This window comes from Betta splendens, chromosome 7, assembly GCF_900634795.4.
Source record: "Betta splendens chromosome 7, fBetSpl5.4, whole genome shotgun sequence".
Lineage (NCBI taxonomy): Eukaryota > Metazoa > Chordata > Actinopteri > Anabantiformes > Osphronemidae > Betta > Betta splendens.
The window spans coordinates 4364395-4388017 of record NC_040887.2 but is presented as its reverse complement, the minus strand read 5'-3'; the positions used below and the strand labels follow the sequence as shown (position 1 = coordinate 4388017).

The 23623-nt window shown below is 43.0% G+C and overlaps 3 protein-coding genes and 1 long non-coding RNA gene across 6 annotated transcripts in view; 3 read left to right on the top strand and 1 right to left on the bottom strand.

Moving 5' to 3' along the window:
- Positions 1 to 3054: 3054 nt before the first annotated feature.
- Positions 3055 to 23623, top strand: part of hoxc10a (homeobox C10a) — a 51494-nt gene continuing 30925 nt past the window's right edge. The window contains exons 1-3 of one of the 3 annotated variants that reach the window (XM_029155542.3): positions 3055 to 4257; positions 5922 to 7174; positions 21212 to 21350. In XM_029155542.3, the coding sequence (XP_029011375.2) occupies positions 3162 to 4257; positions 5922 to 6199 (1374 nt within the window). In that variant the 5' untranslated portion in view covers positions 3055 to 3161 and the 3' untranslated portion in view covers positions 6200 to 7174; positions 21212 to 21350. Of the gene's footprint in view, positions 4258 to 5921; positions 7175 to 8640; positions 10912 to 21211; positions 21351 to 23623 lie in introns of those variants that run through there. The other 2 variants (XM_055510254.1, XM_055510253.1) reach the window with 2 other exon arrangements.
- On the bottom strand, positions 11106 to 13243 carry LOC129604325 (uncharacterized). The gene is made up of 2 exons (XR_008695128.1): positions 13163 to 13243; positions 11106 to 12355 (listed from the first exon to the last, which is right to left on the bottom strand). It is a non-coding gene; the product is annotated as an uncharacterized LOC129604325 (long non-coding RNA).
- Positions 13273 to 15826, top strand: hoxc9a (homeobox C9a). The gene is made up of 2 exons (XM_029155552.2): positions 13273 to 13971; positions 15012 to 15826. Exons 1-2 carry the CDS (start codon positions 13428 to 13430, stop codon positions 15254 to 15256), a joined length of 789 nt encoding a protein of 262 aa, XP_029011385.1. The 5' UTR covers positions 13273 to 13427; the 3' UTR covers positions 15257 to 15826.
- Positions 19048 to 22768, top strand: hoxc8a (homeobox C8a). Its single transcript, XM_029155554.3, has 2 exons — positions 19048 to 19854; positions 21212 to 22768. The coding sequence occupies exons 1-2, from the start codon at positions 19419 to 19421 to the stop codon at positions 21526 to 21528; spliced, it is 753 nt and encodes a 250-aa protein (XP_029011387.1). The 5' UTR covers positions 19048 to 19418; the 3' UTR covers positions 21529 to 22768.

The following is a 23623-nucleotide window of genomic DNA, read 5'->3' as shown; positions in this document are numbered from 1 at the left end:
AAATGAACATCTAAAATCAGAAAAAAAAAAGTTTGTACGTGAAACATCCCTGAAGGTGTTTTTGCCCTCAGGGTCTTTTCTCAAACTTGTTTAGTAACATTTCCGAATATTTTGTTGCTCATTAAACCCAGCCATACAACAGTTTTAATTTATTAGTTGTTATTGTGTTGTACATTTAATTGTGGCTAAATGTGGGGGTATTGCTCTTCTTTCCTCTGCAAATACTAATCAAAGGGTTATGGGCTATTGAATGGTTTTATACTACAGTGTACTACTCTCATCTCAGCACCTACCCTGTTTCTATAGGGCCATAAAACTGTTCGACGCCGTAAAACGAGCTTCTGCTATTGCTGCAACCAAAGTCCCAAAACCCTTCAATTTACATTAGCGCATTTGTAGAGTTGTGTTTATTTATTGTTTCAACCAAGCCTATTCCTATTGTAACTTATGGGAAGTTTCCAGGCGACAGGAGCTTTGAGCTTTTAAGCCTCAGTGGTGATTTTTAAATACGCTGATTGCAGTTATCATTCTGTTTTTTAATTAAAAGCTTACGTGATTCTGGCAACGTAAATTCGCAGTTGCATCAGCATCAAATAGGATGCAAAGCAGAACCTCCACACAAACAACTGGAAAGATGTCTCACAATGACTGAAGGGAGCAAATACGCTACCGATTAGTGGATTAGAACAAGGAAACCTTGTGTTCCCACCCATACGTTTTTTATGCAAGATCAGTATCAAACAGAGTTTTAAATTAGACGAATGCAAAGATAACACGGTTGCAGTCATCCCAGTTTGAGTCTCTCATCAATTAAACACATTTGAAACTTAAAAAGTTACTTGCACGCTAAATGCGAGCTTTTCCTGATGTTTACATTATCATTTATTCGCAATACTCGAGTTACGTTTACTCGTTTTGCTTCAAAATAAAGTCATTGCAGTTGTTCGCTACTGCGTTAATCTACCTCGTGTGGTTGTGTGCATTCTGACCAAACTATCACCTCAGAACAGTTTCCAAGTCCAATTGCATCATCATACAAATTGTCTTGCATCTCAAAACCATAGATATGAAAACACGCAGGTGAGACTCAACAATCATTCTACAGTGACACCACATTGATGTTTGTTGTCAGTTGTGACGTCATGCCTGAAGTCTCTATTTATTTTAAATCTATGACATCACAATAGGCTTCATATTCGGCACTGATAGGTTCGTTATGACGAAGCTTGCGGCAGCCCATTATTTTCTGGGTCTCTTGTAAAAGGTAAGCATTATTTAGAACGCGGTGTTCCTTCCAAACACATAATTTGATTTTATCTACATGACTTTTTGTGCAAGGCTGAGTTTAGGGCAGGCTCTGGGCTAAGGTCATAAAGCAGATCTCTCCTGCTGGTGTTGTGAGAAGAAGAAATGGTGAGAAAATAATACAGTGCATTTTCATTCCAGCAAATCCTGTCCTTGGATAAAAATGCACATCTTAAAATGCAATTGTTTGTAGGATCACACGACGCTTGATTTACCGATGCATGCAAATGAGTGCAGAAATCCCAAGAGCTGACGTTGTGTTGTTTGTGGGAAAAAATGGGAATGTTTGGGAAGAAATACAACCATAAACACTGTCTGAATGTTTATTTCATTTGCACAGTGTATCACAGAAACACAGACTGAGAGTCGCCTTCCAGCAGCACGGTTTGTATGCAAACATAGTCAAACATTCACTGAAGTGCACTGATACACCTTGCTGCCCTTGCCTTTGAAAATGGTTCTGAACACACACGCACGTGCACGTCCTGCCCCAAACCAAACTAGTGGACACAAACAAGCTTGCATAACTGCGGTTCTCGCTTTTAGGGGGCATTTTAAACGCATCCCTTGTGTGTTTGCCAGATCACTTTTGGTATGTTGCTATGCTAATAACAGGCTGTTTTCGGTTTTTCTCAAGACAGTCCAATTACCTAGAAACCAAAATGCTGAAAGGACATAGTTTTGTTTCAGCCCAAAATTTCACAGAATTCAATAGAAACGGCAAATTAAAAAAAAAAAACAGGGGCCGAATTATTGCGCTACTAAATTCTGCGTAAATATAATATATAAATATATTAGCCTTGAGGTGAATCGACCTGGAGAATAATCCGGATCTTATTCATCTCTGACGCAGTGAAACTGTTGGACTTTTCTAATACTTGTGTAACTGCGGGTTCGTTTGAGCTACTTGCAAATAAAGCGATTGCATATACGACATTCGGGGCTCGCTAACACAACAATAAAAATAAAGACATGTAAAAAAAGAACATGCATTCAGTTAATATATTCACAGATATCGGTAGATGGATCCTGAACATTTGTCATATTTATAACTTGTTTTTTTTTCATTTGTTGCCTCTAATTTGTTTTAAAATATAAATTTGCAGTATTTTGTCCTACAACAATTGTAAACAAGATTTAAATACTTTATAATTTACAGACATTTAAATAATGAAACCAGGATTGAAAAAGGCTGGTCTTAATTACCAGAGCTCTATTATAATAAAGCCACATGACAAACATACCAAAAATAGAAGGTCATCATTTGACATACTGATGATTATGTCAACAGTTTAAAAATTAAACAAGCTAAAAACTGTTAGAATTGGCCTTTACATGCACGCGCCTTTTCGCCGCACACCATACCTTATAAATATCTCGGAGTAGTTGTCCTTTACTTAATATCGTTATTATATCATTATAAGGGACAAATGATCCGATTAGTGAACTGCAGTTCAACTACAAAGTTAAGACATGCCACGTTGAGTAAAATAATGTGAAACGACCAATGCTTTGAGTGATGCATGAAAAGTGCTACTGCAGTTCACAGTGTCACTCACATTTAGTAGGTCACGAGCAGCTTTTAATCTTTGATCATTTCAAAGGTAAAATCGACTCACCTTTGCTTTTTTATCTAAGAACACTACCCAGGTTTTGTTGCGCATAACACACCTGTGGCACTTCTTACTGAACCGATGACAACAACAAAGCAAACCGTTAAAAACTAACCAGCATTGGCACAAAACGCTCCGTGTCCTATATAACTAATCCTCGACGGTTTCGTGTCCACAGCTCTGGCGCAAAGCAAAGAACACTTACACAATAGTCTCCTTTCCAAAGCAAGTCTCTATTATTAAATGAATAATATTTCCAAAGGCCACGTAGTATGTGCCTTTAAAACCCTGGCCAAAGAAGCTTTCCTTTGTTCCTTCTCCTGTGGGCCCGCTGATTATAGCAGCAAATGGTCGCTAGGTGGCGCTGTTGCTCCACCAAAAACCTCCAAGTTTTCCAACTTGACCGCGCTGACGTCACGCCAGTCTGAAGCATCAAGGCCACTTCCACGCTGCTATTGGTCTGAAAATCACATGACATGTCTCCCAGCATCCATAATTATGTTACTGATATTTTTGCACCCCCCTCCGAAAGATGTCAGCATCTTACTGTCCTTATTCTCCCGGAGAAATCCCGTAGTTCAGACCAGTGGAACCCATCAAACGATCACTGTTGCCAAATGCAAAATGTCATGTCCGAATAACATAGCGCCCGGTAAGTTCTTGATGGATTCTGTAATAGGAGGATCATCTTCCTTCAGGGGTGAGGGTTATTCCAGCAGCCCCGGAATGTACATCCACACAGCTGCAGAGTACGGATATTCAGTGATGAGAAACATTGGGAAGGTTGGACCGTCTTCTCTCTCCAAAAGAGACGAGGTTCCTCCGGGCGGCCCGCCGCTCGGCGGCTTCCAGGATGCGCCCTACCTGTCAGCACAGATGGCCACATGGACCCCGGGCTGCAAAACCAGCAGGGAGGAACAACCTGTTGCCCAGTGTTTACAGCCGTGCTCGTTTCCAGCGGGCAACGTCAAAGAGGAGGCGTTTTGTTGCCTCTACCAGGATGACAGCAATAAGGGGAAGCAGACAACAGAGCCGGCCACCTACATCCGGCTTGGGGACAATAGCTGCCGGCCTGAGCAAACTGCCGCCTCGTCCAGCGACTGCTTCCATGTGTACAATGCGGAGAGGCCGCAACAGGACGAGCCGCAGTTCCCCTCCGGTTTCCCTCTGACCCACTTGGCGACATCTGTTGAATCAACAACAGAATCAACATTACGTTGCAGCCGGTCGGCGCAGGAAGCGGCGCGAGGGCTTTCACAGACTGACGAGACTCAGAGCAGGAAGGAGGAGAAGGCCAAGAGTGACAGCTGCTCAGAGAACTCTGACGGGGAATCAAAAGGTAGAGCACCATTACCCCACCCCGTCCACTCCCCCGGCACTGATGAACACATGTATACATGCATGCATGCACGCAAACATCAACAAACACGCACAGCGCGCGCGCACACACGCACAGGTAAATGTTACAAGTTTCTGTGACTTTGCGGTGAGATCTGATGTTGCGGTTGATTTTCAGAGCTGTGCGGCTGCATGAGCGCGTGACAGCAGCACCTAGCAGGGATATGGTGCCCGTGGCATTTAACACCTTTCCATTAATGTGAGAATGTGTGATGGGCAGTTATCATTGAAATAAACACGCTCCCTCTCTCATTCACTCGCCCATACACAAACACACACACAAACACACACACACGCTTCAGTGTGACTCACTTTCTCTCTTACATGGGTCATTTACGTTTCAAGACCTAGCAAATTTCAACTACACTATTTTAGCCTCGAAATTCTGATATTGGTCCCATAAAATTCGATGGTTTAGCTTCTCGGTAAAAACCTTTTATCAGAATAACCCGTCCTACTTACAACCCAGGAACAGAAAGTGGGTTCTTAAACACATTTACACCTATTTGCGTAATTGATGAGGAGTCAACCGAGTTTTTCTAGTACGACTATTTAAAATTATTTGTGAAAATGGACGTCTAAACTCAATTTTATTTTATGCAAAAAGGGCAAACTGGTTAAATAATTAGTTCATTGTTGGACTTTTCCTAAATCAAAAAAACTATTTTTTATGATGACGTAAATTTGTCTAGAACTAATATTTTAGTACCAATATTTTAACTAAATATTCAGAAAGCTAATTATTATTATTATTATTATTATTATTATTATTATTATTATTATTATTTAGCTCTACAAAGTCGATTTTTCCCATTTTTCATGAATTTAACACGCCATACATGATATCCTTTTTTAATTTCTATTGAATTATAGTGGGGAGGCGTGTGTGTGTTTGTGTGAGCTCTGTTAATTCCACATTACCGAATTAAATGTTTTAGTAATGATTAAATGTGGGACACACGCTGTGCTCACTTCAAGGTAATTATTACTGTAACTTGGTGTGTGTGTGTGTGTGTGTGTGTGTGTGTGTGTATCCCTTGAGTCTGCAACCTAATCAAGAAGTTAACAGAATGTACATCAGTGTGATTTTCCCCTCCTGTCGTCAGCAGGCCTCGTTTTTGTTTATTTAGTTTTATTTCCTTGACTCTCTGTCTTTGTCTGCTATTGTGCTTTAGAGACAATCTTTGTTTTGGGATAAACATCTAAAATGTTTCATTTGGCTCCGGTGTATAAAGGCAATAAAGATTTTACGAGAGTCTGAGGCCTAACATAGACAAAATAAGTGCTTACACACTCTAGGTTCATCTGATCTAATTATAGCTGTACATCACACAAAAGCAATTTGCAAGCACCAGTAACAATAGGTGTGACGCTCAGCGTTGGCCATTAGTTCAGTCAGACTCACGGAGAACACGAAACAGGTAAATGTTAACCTTCCTATTTTCCAAAGCAGCATGTTTCTAAATGTGATTTTGTTGAAAGGGCGTGTGCACAGAGAGCAGTGTGCTGATGGACGTTACAATGATGGAAATGTGATTTCGTGAGTAATCCTGCTTAACGGATTTGGCCACAGTGTCTCACTTGTAATTTCTCTTGCTCCGGTAGATGATTTATCCGCGGGAAAGACGACGGGAAGCTGGTTAAAAGCTAAAAGTGGAAGAAAAAAGCGCTGTCCCTACACAAAGCACCAGACTCTGGAGCTGGAGAAGGAGTTTTTGTTCAACATGTATCTGTCTCGGGAGCGCCGCCTGGAGATCAGTCGGAGTATCAACCTGACCGACAGACAGGTCAAGATCTGGTTTCAAAACAGACGCATGAAGCTCAAGAAGCTCAACAGAGAGAGCCGAGAACGGGAGCAGAGTGCAGTTTACAACTTCTCCTGAAGGATCTCACCCACGCAGACAGACGTTCATTTATGCACCCACAGATACACATACACTCACGCATAGCGGGGATGGGAACAAATATAATATACATGCATGTGTCATCTTATAATAACTGAATAGCCATTTATTATTTTTCTCCTTTGTGCGCGCGCACACACACACACACACACACACACACACACACACACACACACACACACACACACACACACACACACACACACACACACACACAGATGCCGCAACTTGCAACAGCATTGGAACAATTAGGGCAAAATACCTCGACACAATATTTAAACTATAAAATGAAGCAAACGAACCCTGCACGCGCGCAGGCCACTGTGGAGACGCTTAACGGATGTTTTGCAGCCTCCTGGTTGGTGTCTGCTGCTGTGTAACATGCATGCATACGATGATACTGAGCTCTGTCATGGCAAACGATTCCATAACAATAAACGGAGGAGGAAACGGAAAGGTATTACCAACTTTGTCCTTCCCCTGGCATAGTGTTGAAAATGAGAGGGAGGGAGAGACACTGCGGATGAGAGACGGAGATCATGGCAGTTTTAATAGAAGTGAGAGACCATAACGTTGATTTAAATATTATCCAGGTGACCACAGTAAGTCGAGGTCATAAAATTCTAATGTCAGGTTCGCCCTGGAAAGCGTTGGGGGTGGATTTTATGATCTGCAAATATAATGTGCTGCAGCAGTAAAGATGCATTTAAAGGTGTGCGTGGAGGAGGGCTAATCCACACAGCAGACACTGCGATGTGCGGGGTCCAGGCGAGGCGCTGGGCTGCGGGGAGCAGCCGCTTCCCCCCCGGGATAATGGAGCTTCATGGGAGCAGATGATAAGAAAGATGGTGGATGGGAGCAAAGCGGCGGCTGCAGGAGCAATAACAACAAGCATCACGGCAAACACGTGGATAACTAACGCACCGTGCGGGCGCGTGCAGGACGCAAGTGAAGGTAGGACTCAGATTTACTTTATTTCCTGTTCTGGAGAGTCTCCCATCTGTCAGAGGAACTTGCCTGATAGCTCTTGCTGACGCTAATGGTGCACGCTTGTTAATGTCGATATAGCTGATATTGGTTTCTGCGCTGGTGTTTTCTGCCTCTTTATCACTGCACTCATTGTTCGCTGCTGATTATTAGTCCATTGTTTCTGCATACTTCGCCTATTTTTAGATTGCTTATTTGGTGCAGCTGGAGACGTGGCTGTGCTGAGCTGCTGCAATACAGTCTATGCAATCACAACAATGGCATAACACGACTGTCACCGTTTTCTGCCAATAAAGCGCGTGAGACGTGCGGCTGTCTAAACTGCGCACTAGCAGCGTCCTGCTTGGTTTTAGCCCCGGCGCGTTTCAATGTGCTGGTACTCGCCTTGTCTCTTTGTGCTGGATAGTGTTAATCCTGACTTGGCTTTTGCATGCATGGTCCTTTCCATGGATTTAAACCCCCTTTTGCGCGAAGCTGAAGCGTGGTTTAGGTAGTTTCATGTTGTTGGGGTTGGCTTCCTGGCTCGGCAACAAGAAACTGCCTTGATTACGTCAGTTCGTCTTCATCAAGGGCACAATTTCCGCCGAATTACCCCTATAGTCACCAGGCTTCCCGCAAATGGCATTGTAAATGAACTGGGCTGCAATACCTTGGACAGAGACGTTTTCTTTCTTTGCTGTTATTTTGTGGTGGGCTGTAAAACCTTCCCAGAGAGAGAATAGGTTGTAAACAACATGGGGTAAAATTTTAGGATGTGTTGTATTGCGCCTGTCATCGCTGGCTGTCTGGTTCGTCGTGGTGTTCTCTGCTGCGTTGAGCTCTGATATGTGCGTTGATAGATGGATGCTTAGGTGTCACACATACGAGGCGTTTATCTGATCGTTGGACTGTGCAACAGGAAACTGATCTTAGCTGGACATGCGTCGTTTCAAAGGCTACTGTTTCCGGCCCCGTATGAAATATTTTATTCTGGAATTCCCCGAAAGCTCCACTTTTTCTAACTTTTTGGAAACTTCTAATCAAAAAATAGATCGAACATTAAAATACGAAATTATTTTAACAGGCAAGTGGGTGTATTAATGATGACTCCCTAATAATAGTTGTGCGTGTTTTGCGAGCATTATAAGCGTTATAAGACTTTGTTAATGGAGCTGGCTTTATTTTATGGTGAGGATTTTTGAAGCTGATTTTTCCGGCCGGTAATGAAATAGAATGAGCTTTTGTTTACTGTGCACTGAAAGCCATATAGCATCAGATTGAGCCTCTGGCGACTGTAAATACTAATGAACAATAAGGTTTTAGCAAAGGTACAATTAATCAAAAGGACCCAAAGAAATAATGAAAGATTTCTCTGAAAGAGAACAGTAATGTATTTATCGAACAGTCCATTCTCCAGTGTTTGCTCTGGTCACTATTTCCCCTTGTTTTCTCAGCCCCCCCTCCCTTTGGCGGCAGTGCAACTGGATGAGACAGTCTGGAATCCAAAGTCACTTTCATTCAGCTCTGTGAATGAGTGTCTCTCTTGGAATGCCCCACTAAGACTTTACAGCGCCGAAACAGCCCCGAGAGCTGCAGAGATGCGCCCTAAAACCATATACACATAAAGCAATTTATTCCTCTTTGTAGTGGCCTACAGGAACTGAAACCTGTGGCCAGCCACTCAGGGACAGCTCACGAAGTGTTACTGCCAACGGCTTTTCTCCTGTTTTCACGCGCATTCTGGTTTTCATGTGATACACAGGAACATGGACATCATGGAGTTTTTTATTAAATCAAACTTTTATTACCAGGGAAATTAACTTTTGTCACTTTCGGGAAATTTTCAAAAAGGAAAATAATTCTAAATTTGTAATATTTCGATCATTAACATTGAAAGGGGACCATATGTGTGGCTTGTAAAAACAACTTTTAAAAACATATTAACATTATTATTAATATCTGAAATAATTTTCTCCTATTGCATTGATTTTTTATTTTTCTCCACAGGGAAGCAACATTTATGATAAAACAAAAATCTACCTAGACTTTTGGAAAATGAAATAATTTTCATAGCAGAAATATTTTGCTCTTTTAGCTACGAAAGACGTTTTCGTATCGTTCTTCAGAAACTTAATCACAGGCCTCACTCATTTTTATTGAACAGTGGGCTTCTGAACTTGTACTATAGATATAAACAGTGTATGTGTGGATGGTTTTAACCAAAGTGCTAACGTGTAGCTGTAGCCTGTGGTACCGTTATAGTAGCAAAGATAAACACGTGGCTGCATCTCACTGCCTCGGTTGTGCGATGCTGTTCAGAGGACGAGCCTTTATAAATAAAATTAGATGTTCATGAGGATTTACCGTGTGTAATATGACTCGAATACACATTGATATAAGTCACTAATTGATTCATGCTGCGCCGTGCGTAAAAAGCAAGATTTAATTGAAAGCTTTGGGTTGTGTAGTGGTGCATTTATCGTGTTTTATTTAGAGAAAGCACATTCCCGAAGCTCGCAGCTTATGGATAATACAGCATCACGTCAGAACCAACACACGTCAGAACAGATTGTCTCATGCTTAGAGAAACACTAAACACTTCCGGTTGAGCTACTGTCTGTCGCACATCCGAGCAAGTTCGAGGTGGTCTACATTCAAAAGCAATATCACCACGGCGCTGCATTTAATATTTTCCTACAGGACTTTTTCAAACTTGGCCTTTTTATATGTTTTGTCAGCCAGGGGTGTGTTTGTGAGGGCGGGGCCATGTGTGGAGGCATCTTAGATCTGACAATATGTTCCATTACTCACTACGTTGTAGTCGCGTCAACGTGACAGTACGTGTCTGTCGGTTTAGGGAAGTTACGTTCCCGTGCATAGCTGAGGTCGTTTGTTTGGTTCATCAGGAAATACACAAACTGGTTGCGCTGTTCGCAGCAGAGTCCAAAGTTCAGCCTCACCTGACAGCGAGGATGAATCACTGTCATCTGTCTCTGCAGTTCATACGCTGATGTCTGAAGATTTGGTCTTTTATTACGTGCAGTTCCGTTGATTATCTTAATTTGCAGTTATTTTTTTTCTATGGGGAATTTGATATTGGACTGAAGATCCGTAAAGTCTTCCCTAGTAATTTATACTATGTGGCGTCAGTGCACCGCGGCACCTCGGTTACACCCAAACGGAGACTCGCCGTGGTGTTTTTGTCCGGTAGCGTCTCCTGAAATATAAAAATTTAAAGCTGTAATGAAAAAGATCAAATCTGAAACAAAAACAACCCTGTCCGCCTCAGCAGAGCTGCTGTAAACATGCGACAGAGAGCCCATCGGCATGTCGCCTGCGTCATGCTGTCCAAGCATATAGTCGTCTAAAATGGATTTGTTCTGTTCTTATGAATGGAGTGCTTTATCGAGTAGTAGACAAAATCTTGGAGGCGGCATTGTCCTTGATTGATCATCAGTTTCATGCATCGTTTCTGATTAATTGAACTTTCATAAACATTTGAATCAGTTTGCATTTGATGATTAAACATAACATCCAGTACAGACTTGTGTGACGTGATGCTTCAGAAGCAACTTGGTAATTTTGTATTATAAAAATAAAAAAATCTTCACTTTTTCATTAAACCATGGACGATGCTAAATTATTAACAGACTGATATTTTTAATGGCTTTTACTTGTGTGTTGTTGCTTTCTGTGCTAATTGTTATCTGCTGGTGGTTGTGCGTATGTTAAATCAGCGAAACATAGCGTTGGTTCTGTACGGACACGGATTTAGATAAAGAAAGAGGAGAAAATATGAACGACGAAGGTTTCATACGCATATGCATAAACGTTCCATGACATTATCATTTGAACGGTCTGTTTGTTCCAGTTGTGTTGAAATAAAAGCAATTGGAGGAAAAACGACAACAAACAGATGCTTATTTCTAAATATTTTATTGTAGCACATTAAATGTAAATGATCATGAAAAAATGCTTAATTCTCATGAACGCACGCGAACACACACAGAGTTACAGGCATTAAGTCAAACAGTAGAAGTTTTCTTTCCAGGCAAATAGTCTATAATGTATCTGTGTGACAACGTGCTGTGGTAACAGATTAGGACATTTTACTCGATTTAATGTCACGAGCGAATAAACGGACTAAGACCTTCAACCTACAGGAAACACACAACTTAAGGATAATCTGATTTAAGATCTGCTATATTTAGTAAATAGTCTCCTCTCTGCAGAAGTGGGGAGTTGCTGCATAGAAGCAGACCAGCGCATCCATCAGCTCACACACCAGGACAGCGTTCGGCGTTATCCGGGTTAAGGTCTGGCGTCTGGCCTTTTAAATTTCATGGTTGAATCTGAACTCAGCAGCCATGACAAACATTCCTCTCGCTGACGCCTGAACCGCTCAGATTGAGTTTTACGTGATCCGGTCTAACTAATGAGAAATGTAGCAGTTAATTCTGTAGCGTGAGAAATCATTTTGATGAATGTAGAGCGACTGATGACATAATCTACCCGTTTTAATTTGACGCTGACAAAGGAAAAGCTTGATTTTATTTGTCTACAGATGCACTACACAGTTCAATTATTTCATTTATTGACATTTTTTTTAATTTCCTTGTGGCCATTTTATTTTCTGTAATTCCTGGCACACAGGGCGACAGCTGCGCAATTCCAGCACAGTGAAATGTGGCATCTTCGTCTGCGCCACTAACATTTAATGCAGTTGCTTTTCTTTTCTGTTGCACTCGACGACTGTCATGTCTACACAGCCTGGAATTTAGCCTCTCATGAGTTTGTACCTCAACGCTTCTATAATTTCCTCTCCACCAACTGCTGTCCCTCATTACAAGAACGACGACAAATTGTCAACAAACCAGGGATTACGCACCACCAAAACCACAGCAATATGCGCATCACAGCAACATTCGTCAGTATCATAAACAAAATGCACAAACACTTCTGCACTACCTTCTCACACACGTATCGCATTTAGTAGGATTTACTAAAGCATTTGGCAGTTATCTCCATCACTCAGCGCGCACTTACGCATTAAACCTTCAGTGTTTATGCCACAGTTGGTCTAATTGTGTTTCATGTGACACTGCAGACGTCTTCGGCTGCTCCTGCATCGCCGTCTATTTGTATTGTTTTTGCTGTGTCGCTGCAGCCCTGCAAATGAGTTCAGGGTCACTAGTCGAGCTGCAGAATTACAGCAGAAAGCAGTCAACTTCAGCTGCAACATTATCCGTGTTATGATAGCGTTCATAGTCGACCCGTGGCTCGCTCCCCATCCCCACTCCTCCTGCCGCGGCCTTTCTCGTTTGATATGAGCGCCTTCACGTGCATACAACGGTGGTGATGATGATTTGCATGATGATTTTTTATGCCGAACTCTGACGCAGTCTTATTAACGACACGTTTATGAACAATCAAATGGTTCTCGTTAAAATTTATTGATGGGCATAAAAGCACGAACGGGGACTTGCCGAAGAGCCCAAAGCCCGCTGCAGTGGGCTACTTGTCCAGAATCACAACCCCCTCCTCTTCTATCTGCAAAGATCCCGTTTAGGAAATGTTTGGTGTGTTGCTCCCTCGTTAAAATAGTGCAAACTTTATTGTTGTAACGCGCATCTCTCTGTCTTCTGTCTAGTCTATGCAGCTACGGTGTCTTGAGAAAATAAACAGAAATTCACTGGAACTTATAAACATTTCACTTTATTAAATGCGCGGCTGGTTTAATACAGATAAGACGCGCCAGCGATTCCAGAATCACCCCGATGCTGTAACGCTATACATTGTAAAAACGTGGGACTACGATTTTGCCAGACACAGATTGATTACACCATCAAATAGTGCCTCGCTCGGCTTTAGTCGCAGCCCAATGTGCGCAGGTCTGTTCTGCGACGAGAGAAGGATTCAGTAATAAGACTACGGCAGCATATTATTGTCATAAAGAAGCAGGGTCGTTGGAATTACCTCTAATACGTCCAGGAAAACAGCAAAGAACACATTCTTTAATCCCATTTATGTGCATTGGTATCCCAGGATCAGTGGCGCATTGATCCACTGTACAATTTTTGTGGGGGTAAATATAATCACGTGTCAGCGGCGCAGCCAATAGCAGCCAAGGAAGCGCAGGGAAATAATTACCTGCCTTGATTGTTCTATGGCTAGATAAAAAAGTACACATACACTCCATATAATAATCGGATGCATGTAAAAGAGTCGGGGAGGCTTCGACATGTCGACCACGGGTCCCATAAGTAATTATTATGTGGACTCCTTGATCAACCATGAAAACGACGATGTCCTTGCTGCGACTCGGTTCTCGGCGCCCGTGTCTCACCCAGCCGGCCCTCGTCCGACGTCCCTAGTACCGGAGTGCGCCGACTATCCTTCCTGCAGCTTCGCACCCAAGCCACCCGTCTTCTCCACCTCCTGGGCCCCCGTACACACCCAGTCATCAGTGGTCTACCATCCATACAGTCACCAACCTCACTTAGGCACAGACTCGAGGTATATGCGCTCATGGCTGGAGCCGATATCCGGCGCGGTGCCTTTCCATGGCTATCCGGGAAACAGCAGGCACTATGGGCTGAAGCCTGACGCCTTCCAGGAGCACAGAGCCGGCGAGTGTCTCGGCTCCAGCGGACGGACCTACACGGACTATCTGTACTGCTCGTCCACTGACATACGAGACAAGACGCAGCAAAATATTCCGTCTCCCGAGTCGGAGCTCCTGGCTTCGGGGAAACATAAAGACGAGAAACCGGAGCTGGATCCGAGTAAGTTGAAGCCTCTACAATCTCTTACACGCGGCTGGGAGTTTTACTTTGGTTCTGTGTAAACCTGCTTTTGCTTTCAGGCACTTTATCGTCGTACATAAAGTCAAATTATAAGATGTCCCATTCTCCCTTTTCTGCTCAGCTCGGAGTCGCCTCTGCTTTAGGGGGGACGCTTTAGGAACTATAAAAGACAAACGCCACTAGGCTAATATTGGGGCTATAAAACCAGACGGGGTTGTAAACATGGACTCAAACCTACAGGAAGACGTTGAATTTGGAAGGATGTTACATAATGTGAAAAACACGCGACGTGCGTTTTTATTAGACGAACAAACGCAACGCGACATCTGAATCGATATTCATCAAAACAGCGTCTTCTGCTCCGTTTTACGGCCACGTTTTGACCCCGTGCCTGCACATCAAGCGCTAAAACGCCGACTTTCAGTGCTGTGTTTTTATGTAAGCCCATCCTGTGAGGGGAAAGCCACATTGGGCTCTATTTAATCCCCAGCTGTAAAACACCCTTATTCACACACACGAGAATGAGACTATGTGCATATAGTTACTAATGCAAATGTGCTGTCCTCTCTGGGTCCAAAACAAATTCACATGACTCTTCCAGTCAACTTGAGGAATGTAGGGACATACTCGACTTTCACCACGGACCTGTAAAGGCTTGAACCACAGGCCATTTTATGGGCCAATAAAGTGAATAAGCGCATTGAGTATTTTACGACGGTGTTACTCACAAGTTAAGGGACAAGAAAGCACATCACTGTAGGCTTTGGTAGTCTACGGTTGAAAATCCTTCTTTAAAATGTCTATTATCTGCACACATGTGTACGTAAACACTAAACCCCGTTTAATTTGAGATTGTAATTGTAGCATCTTCTCGTGAACTTGTTAAAATGCAGAGGCGTTTATTCTAAAAGCACAAGACTTATGGGAACGTCGTTTTCCAGCGATTCAGCTCTGAAAATGTCACAGCGTTGCCCCTGTTGCTGTTGTGTCTTCATGATTGTTATGGTTTTTATTTGCAGATAACCCTGTGGCAAATTGGATACACGCCCGCTCCACAAGGAAGAAGCGATGCCCTTATACAAAGTACCAGACTCTCGAACTGGAGAAGGAGTTTTTGTTTAATATGTACCTCACCAGAGACCGCCGGTACGAGGTCGCTAGAGTCCTGAATCTGACCGAGAGACAGGTCAAAATCTGGTTTCAGAACCGACGAATGAAGATGAAGAAAATGAACAAAGAAAAGACCGACAGCAAAGAGCAATAATTAGGACTCCAGTGTGAAAACAACCATAGTAACCACTAGTGACATGGACAACACAGATGTACCAACACACTCACATGCCTCCTACATATTTATCAGTTTGTTGGATTTTGTATTAATCCTAACTTCAACATTGTTTGATGCTCACTGTTATTTTCCAGCGCATAATTATGTGTTCAGCGTAACAAGAGAAAAAAACAGCTGATAATCTTATTACATTCTACTTTTCCTTCGTAATAGGCTACTTATGTTTGTCCTTTTGTAACAGAAATTGTAGAAGCGTCGTTCGGATGCGTTAAAACGGTCCGAAGAAAGAGAATACTTGAATTCTTTTGAATTTCACAAAGCATAATTTATGATGTGAATTTTCTTTTCCTTTCATGATTATTTCCTTTGTGCCTTGTTGTGCAGGTGCAGTATTTTGTACAGAAACAGAACATCTGCGGTTTGACTTGTTTGTCTTGTATTTTGTGATAGCTGTTGCTGTATTTGTGCATCTCTTTTTTGACTGTAGGCTACAAGTTTAATTATAGTGTAGAGATAGACGTCTGCAAATATAAACATAATCACTAAGTTCTTGTATCTGTATTTATTGTGACTCAGTGGATATCATGTTTGCGACCGACACACAAATTAGCACACGGCAGAGCGGAGGGCCCAACAAACAGAATGGGAGCATTGTGTTGGCTGAAAAACCACAGGAAGAAAAGTTTGCAAATAATTATTGGCTGGGCTGCATATTACAAACACATGAATGTTAAATATGCCTCCACGGTTCTGGCTCTAATAGTTTTAGCCAGCAAGCATTCCTCCAAGTACAGCTAAGGCCTAAATGAGCTCTGCCACTGCAAATAATAGCGTGGTGGAAAACGTAACGTAGGCAACTGAGTGAAGGCTTTAACAAGACGACGTTGTTTGAAATTTGCTGTGCGTTGCTATAAACCGGAGCCTTAATGAGCCTATTTTAAGTCTCACCCATCTACACGCGAAGTTATGCTTAATAATACCTGCACACGCATCAAATAAACATAAACAGCTGCGTTTGGTCTAATGAAAGACGGAGCGAATGTCTCCTAAAAGAATAGGCGTCGAGTTTGCTGTGAATAATTCATGCTAATGTTGCGTTTATGGTCTAATTAATGGGCGACGTACAGTATAGTTCATTTTAAAAGTACACAGAATATGTGGGAAAAGCAAAACCAAGCACAGGAGTAATTTGTGCTATTTCGACGTCCGCACTCTGTACGTGGTTGAAGTGTCTGCAAAGTATTTGTGCAAGTAATTTCAAGCTCAGCGCGTGTAAATACCGATCACAGACACGGAGTGTTTTAATAGATGTCCTGGAAACGATAAACAAACGCATGGATCGCCTCGTGCGTTTGCCAAGCCCGCAGACGATCACAGAATGTGAGACGCTCGAGGTTGAAGTGAGAGACAATTTCCCATGTCTCGCGTTTGTTTCCTGGGATCGGCCTAAATTGCCTTTTTGTGATGGCGAACAATACGGACAGGATGCAGTAATTTCAAAGGCCAATCCTGTGCATTTCCGCTCAACTCGGGCAAAAATGCCAGTTTTACAGCCCCTGTTGGAGCACGGCTGTTTGTCTCAAATGCAGACGAACAAAGCAAACTCGACTAACTGGCTAGACGTCTGGGCTAAATTACTTTATGGTTTAATGGACGCTGGTGGACGTTCAAAGGAGAGTCATGCGCACTGTTCAGGAGACTTTTTCCTGATCTGCCGGCCGCAACCCCCCTGCACTTCATCACAGAAGATGTCTATTAGCCTACAATTAGATGGGGAAACGTCGATAGTTATTATGCATAAACAGCGGTGCTGTAGCCATCTCCTGTGTGGAAGAGGGTAGCGGCCATGACAGGCAGGAGACGCAAAGCAACGTCCATTTACAGTCTGCTGGGAACCCAGAGGAGACTGACGCATGTAGTTACACATTTGAAGGTAAACAGCTGCTTTATTTAAGGAAAAGCCCGGGCGCACACACGGTTTGGACACACGGGGAGACTCTGGCCACATCGCAGTGGTTTCTGATTGGTGGATTGGGCTGAGGTTGGAGAGGCCTCTCGACACTAGATGACGCTGTTGGTCCACGTTTTGAGGAAAGTCTGTGCGTCAACGGGCTTTTTACAGCTCTGTGGCTTGGCTGAAGGATGAGGAGTAACCTATCGATGACAAAATGACAGATATGATCACCAACCGCATTTGGTGTAATAGGCCACAGAGCGGCACTTTGTATCGCGGTGAGCTGCTTGTTGTGTTCGGATAAAAACGTGCGTCCCAGCTTATTCTCTGTGTTTGCTCTCATTTCACTACTGTTTCTATTTCTCTTATGTTGTGAGGCTCATGTTTATTTACTCATGTTCATTTATGAGGCTTTATTTTAGTGAAATTGCTTACGTTCTTAAATGTCAGGTTTAATATTAATATTTTTTAAACGTGTTACTTATTATGAAAAAATATGAATTTTGTGCGGACACATTTTGTTTATAGTGAGGAAGACAGCAATTTCTGGATTAATACGGGGTAAAAATGCATTCAGTGTTTGACGCGTATGTGTATTTTTAGCACTGCGTGTTATTGGTTTTAAGGATGAATATTAAAAAATAAGTGATTGAAAATATATTATTTATACGGGAGTATAATAAATGACAAAAATACACGAATTATAGAACCAAATATTACACAATACAATAACTTAAAATAACAATAAATGCGTATGTAAATGAATAAAGCATAAGTGCTACACTGTTCGTTTAAGAGTTGCCGTTCATTTCTAGCCTCAATATTTGACGGTGGTAACATCTGTGCCAGCAGTTACAGTCCCCAAGAAATGTGCAACAATGATTGGCAATCTGCATATTTATAGAGTGTGAAAGGTCTATAAATTCGCCCAGTGCGCCTTTCATATTTTACGATGATGTATAAAACGTCAGTAACTCCACCAAAACCACGCCGGCATATTTGGAGAGGGAGCCTGTACGGATCCGGGGACTGTGCGCGCGCTGATTGTAGCTAAACATCCAGTGTAACATTTTATGAACTCCTCCATGTGGGAGATTTACTGCGTATCCTCGTCGGTTTTATAGGGTCAGTAAGTGGCACCTAGTATTCGTAGGTCGTGTTTATATTTGCTTGTGTCTGTGTTTTACAGCGATTGGTGCAAGTGGGTCGTGCTGGCCTTTACTCTATAACACCGAGGTTCTGTCTTAAAATCATTTCACTTGCGCACCAACACGCCGAAGCTTTCATTGTGTTATTATTGACATCAGGACGATGTTTTTGTGTTATATTAAAGATGGTCTTCGTGAGTCCCTCAACGCCATGTTGACCCAGTGGAGCCCATAAAAGGTCAAATGGGTCTATTTTGTAGGAATCGGTGTAAAAGCCTCGCCAGGGCCTGAGAGGGCAAACGCCAGCTCATAACAGCTTTAACCGTTTATAAAGAGGAAACCCTTCCAGCTTTTACACACCTCGTAACCCCCACGTAAAGACAACAAGCTAAACTATAAATTGAGGCTGTAGTGGAAGTGCACCATACTCCGTGGTCTTTCTATTCTAGCAGTTCATAACTCGGTCGGCTTATAAACAAAGCGTTCTGAAAAAGACATATCACTGATCATGATTAAAGCCTCTTAGGTTGTTGGTTATGATTAGTGCAGCTCCTCTCAAGGTGGATATACGTAGGGCCCTCGTCTGACCGGTCGCAGAAAGATGAAGGGGTGGGGGGGGGCGGAGGAGCGTGGAGGGGGGGTGCGCGCATGTGGTGGGGGTGGTTGGGTGGGAAGCTAAAAAAAGGAAAAAGACAGAAAAGAGCAGCGTCTGTGACTGTGCCGGTCGAGCAAGCCAGCTTTAACCTTAGCAAACGCACCGCCAAAGCACATGCCATGAGCCGGGTCTGAGCCTGCAAACCCAGGAAAACACACACACACGCGCGCGCGCGCACACACAGGACTGCGAGAGAAATCCGATGAGAGGAACGACTCAGAGAGAGCTGCCGTAGATTGTCCAAAGGGGCAGCGTTTCTCCCAGTTCCGGTTTGTCTGCCTGTGCGCGCTGTGCGAGTTGGGACCCCAAACAAAAGGCTGCCATCATCCTAAAGGAGATATTCTACCGCGAGAGAACCCGTCTGCTTGATGCTAACCAAACATGAGCTCCTATTTTGTTAACCCTCTTTTTTCCAAGTACAAAGGCGGCGAGTCACTGGAGCCAACTTACTACGACTGCAGGTTTCCACAAAGCGTTGCCCGCAGCCACACGCTCGTGTACGGACCCGGAGCCGCCGCGCCGGGCTTTCAGCACCCGTCCCACCATGTGCAGGACTTTTTCCACCACGGGACCACGGGGATCTCCAATCCCGGATACCAGCAAAACCCCTGCGCTCTGGCGTGCCACGGAGACGCGACGAAATTTTATGGATATGAAGCCCTTCCGAGGCAAACGCTTTATGGTACCCAGCAAGACGCAAGCCTAGCGCAATACCCAGACTGTAAATCGTCGAGCAGCTCTAACCCCGGAGAAGGACAAGGCCACTTAAATCAAAACTCCTCTCCCAGTCTCATGTTCCCTTGGATGAGACCCCACGGTCAGAATCATACAATTATTTCCTATTCTTGCTGTTAGTATGTGCGTGCGTGCGTGCGTGTGCGTGAGCGTGCCACCGGGTCTGTCTGCGTGTATGTGTTTGAATGCACGTGTGTTAGATATGCCCGAGTTTACACGAGCGACTCTCCAAACTATAAAACGAAATAAGTGAAGGAACATGATGGGGCACATACAACCTGCACTGCAGGCTGCTGTAACTCTGCAGCACATGTCCATACAGGGCTGAGTTGTTGCTTTCAGAGGTGTCTTTAAACGCTGAATTGCTGATCACAGCTTATGACACAAGCTCTTTGAAATCAATTATCGTTCACATTAGATATTTCACAAACTACGAGGAGGATGAATAAGTCATAGCTTTAAATATGATTGTGTCACACACACCAATAGCATGCAGAGTGACAGGAGGGTTAGCTGACACACAACATGCCCCGATTATCCACAATCCGGGTTTTAGGGCTTTGGGGGTAATTTGACCCAGAGGGCCAGTGTGGCTCAGACCATGCAGCTATAATCATAAGAGCTTTGTAGACATTACCTCTCCTTCACATGGATCATTCTGTTCAGGCTATCAGACTTGCATTAACTCCACACAGGTGTTAGCTTTATTTCTATCTACTCAGAGAGATATTTATCATTAGCCTGTCCACATGTGTTGATACAGTGCAGCTTGATCTCATCCTTCTCTGTGCATACTTTTGTTTCTCTCCTTATTTTTCTCCCCCTATTCTCTGTGCGTGCGCGCTCGCTCGCTCGCTCGCGCGCGCGCATGCACGTGTGACTCAAATTCTCAATCAGGCTTCTATAGGCCATGTCACTCATAGGATGTGAAGGCTCCTGCAGTTCAGAAACGAACCTGGTCCGAATCTGGCGTGGTTTAATTATGGGACATTGTATTTATATCAATATAAATTCTGAATTGCGATTTCACAGCAACCGCCCTGTTACAAATACGTTGTTCTGTCACAGTCACCCAGCAATACAAGATGGTTGATTGCTGCTGCAGAAGTGTAAATACCACAAACAGGGCATCATTCTAACATTAAAAACTATTATTTTGAAATTACACACGTAATGTGATTTTTATTGCTTTGTCTATGGGACCTTTATGGCCTAATAGATGTTAGTGTTGATGGAAAATCCAATATACAAAACTTTAATTAAGAACTTTCCTGGCTTTTAGAAGAGAGTGTTAAGTGACGAATGAAAGTTGAATTAAATAATTAGTATTGATGCTTGGGGGGGGAAGACGCGAATCTATAAATAAATAAAAGTTATGTGAATGTTTTTATGGGGGTCCGTGATCGGTGTAGCTAACCTCTGGCTTTATTTTATTCAAGCCCCAGGACGACGAAATGGGAGGCAAACCTACAGCCGCTACCAGACTCTTGAACTGGAGAAGGAGTTTCTTTTCAACCCCTACCTGACGCGCAAAAGGCGGATCGAGGTGTCCCACGCCCTGAGCCTCACTGAGCGGCAGGTGAAGATCTGGTTTCAAAACAGGAGGATGAAGTGGAAAAAGGAAAACAACAAAGACAAGTTTCCGGGTCAGAGAGGTGAGGCTGAAGCCGAGGCCGAGGAAGAGGGCAACGAGGACGGTGAAGGGGAAGAGGGCGAGGAGAAAGAAGCGGAAGAGAAAGAGGAGACCAAGGAGTGATTTTATGGTCCTTTTTATTGTTATATGGCTGAAAAAGAGAAAGAAGAGGGGGTCCCATAAACAGACGAAGAGTCACAAGGAGGCAGAAAGCACCAACTTTATGACCTCCCTTTCATTTTGTCAAGAGGGAACAGGAATCCCACTAACATTGCTGTCATAAATAGACAAAAATTCTCCTTCCTCCAGATTACCGTACCACGACTCGCATTTCCATTTGGATTTTCTGTAGAGCTACACCCGCTTGTAGCGTTTTTTTTCCTTTAATAGAAACGTCGTCCTTACCAAAAAAAAGGGGGGGGGGGGGTCGATTAAAACGCATGTTAGGTGGAAAACGGCGTAGTTATTTTTTACAGTTTTCATTTTTAACGATATCAGAATGAAAAGTATAGCCAGAACACGACTGACGCCGACCTGTGTTGTAAATAGATTATAGGCTGCATTTAAAAATAACACGGACGTCATTTCAGAGCCTATAGTAGTAAGTGTTGAACCATCATCGCTGCAGTGACATTGGCGAAGAGCCCATGTATAAACCACACGTTTCATTATTCTAATTGCTACTGTTACTGTTTTACTCGTTTTCATGTGAATGGCCGACACACACATAGCCATTAGATCCTCAGATATGTTTTTAGGATGACCAGGGAAATGCAATCGTTTGAAATCCTTTGATGCTACCTAAACCTGGGAGAATTGCAATAGAGATTTCTGAATATAGAGATTTCATATGGTTTTAATTTGAAAGTGTTCTATATCTTACCTTATATTATTAAGTTATGTATGTAGCATTTACCCAGTATACAGTATACACTTGTTGAAGACAATTTGTGAGTCTTTGGAAGACACTTAGCTCCAAGCCAAGCAAACCATTTTGAGATTGTACCACGGCACTACCTAAACTCAGAGCATTGCCTTTGCAGAATTTATATTCCACACTCGTGGCACAGCTCTGATTTGATCGCAAGCTATTTCCCCAACAACTAAAACTGCCTATGACGCACATTTACTGTGTATGATAATACCTGCTACAATTAAAACAATTTTAAAGTGAGGGAATTTTTATTTTAATGTGCTGGTGATATAGCGTAGTTGTTTTGCACTGAATATAACCTTTATGTACGTCTTGTTATATATTGATGTTAACAATATGCTCGTTTCCTGGTGTTTCTCCTGTGAAAGACGGAATTGTGTGTCCCCGCCATTGTTGATGTAAATCACGAATAAACAAAATGGCTCACAATCATTTCTGATTATTTTTATTATTATGATTTCATGGCTTCGGTCCGTGCAGCATTTCCTTTACCCCATACCTACTTACGCGCACCAACTCCAACACACACGTCATGAGTATTACTCTTAAACAGTAATTCGTTGTTTTGTCCCTTTTCGCGTTTCTCTTTAATTCGATATGAACTTTAAGAAGCTGCAGAAAAGCTCAAAACCCAAACGCTTCCCCGAGACACTTCCTGGAGTCATTTCGTGCTGATAACTAAATAATCAACGAGGAAGCGGCTAAATGTGCAACAATGGCTTGATGATGCCTCCGCTTCCAGCCCATGTGTGCCAAAGCATTTACAGTCGGACGCAGGAGGGGAAAGCGAGGCGTTGAATGGCCTCCTGACTAAAGTTTGCCTAATTTAAACTTTGTTATTGATTCGATTAAAAATCCGCCGACCTGCGTTTGCGGATGTATCTCTTTACCTTTTAAGGAAAGGCTGCGAATCCCATTCGCAGCAGGCGCACTCTCAAAAGCCTGAGTCGTATTTGATTCATCCTTTTAATAAGAAAGTTCCTCTCTTCAGGGAGGACGCGAAGCTTTTCTTAATGAATCTTGGAATGAATAATGGCTTTTTGAGATGAGATGAACAAACATCTGGCGTGTTATGTTAATAATCAGACAAAATAATGGCAAAGCATGAGGGAGGCTTTATCTGCATATACAATCCAAGGTGTTGGGTGAACGCCGGTGTCCACACAAGGCTCTGCAGAGCGCTGCAGCCAAGCCAACGGGGCCAAGTGCAGTTCTCACCTTGTATCTGATCTCCTCCAGCCCCGCCGCTGTATCTGAGATGGGAGAGGAGGATGCGAGGTGGCA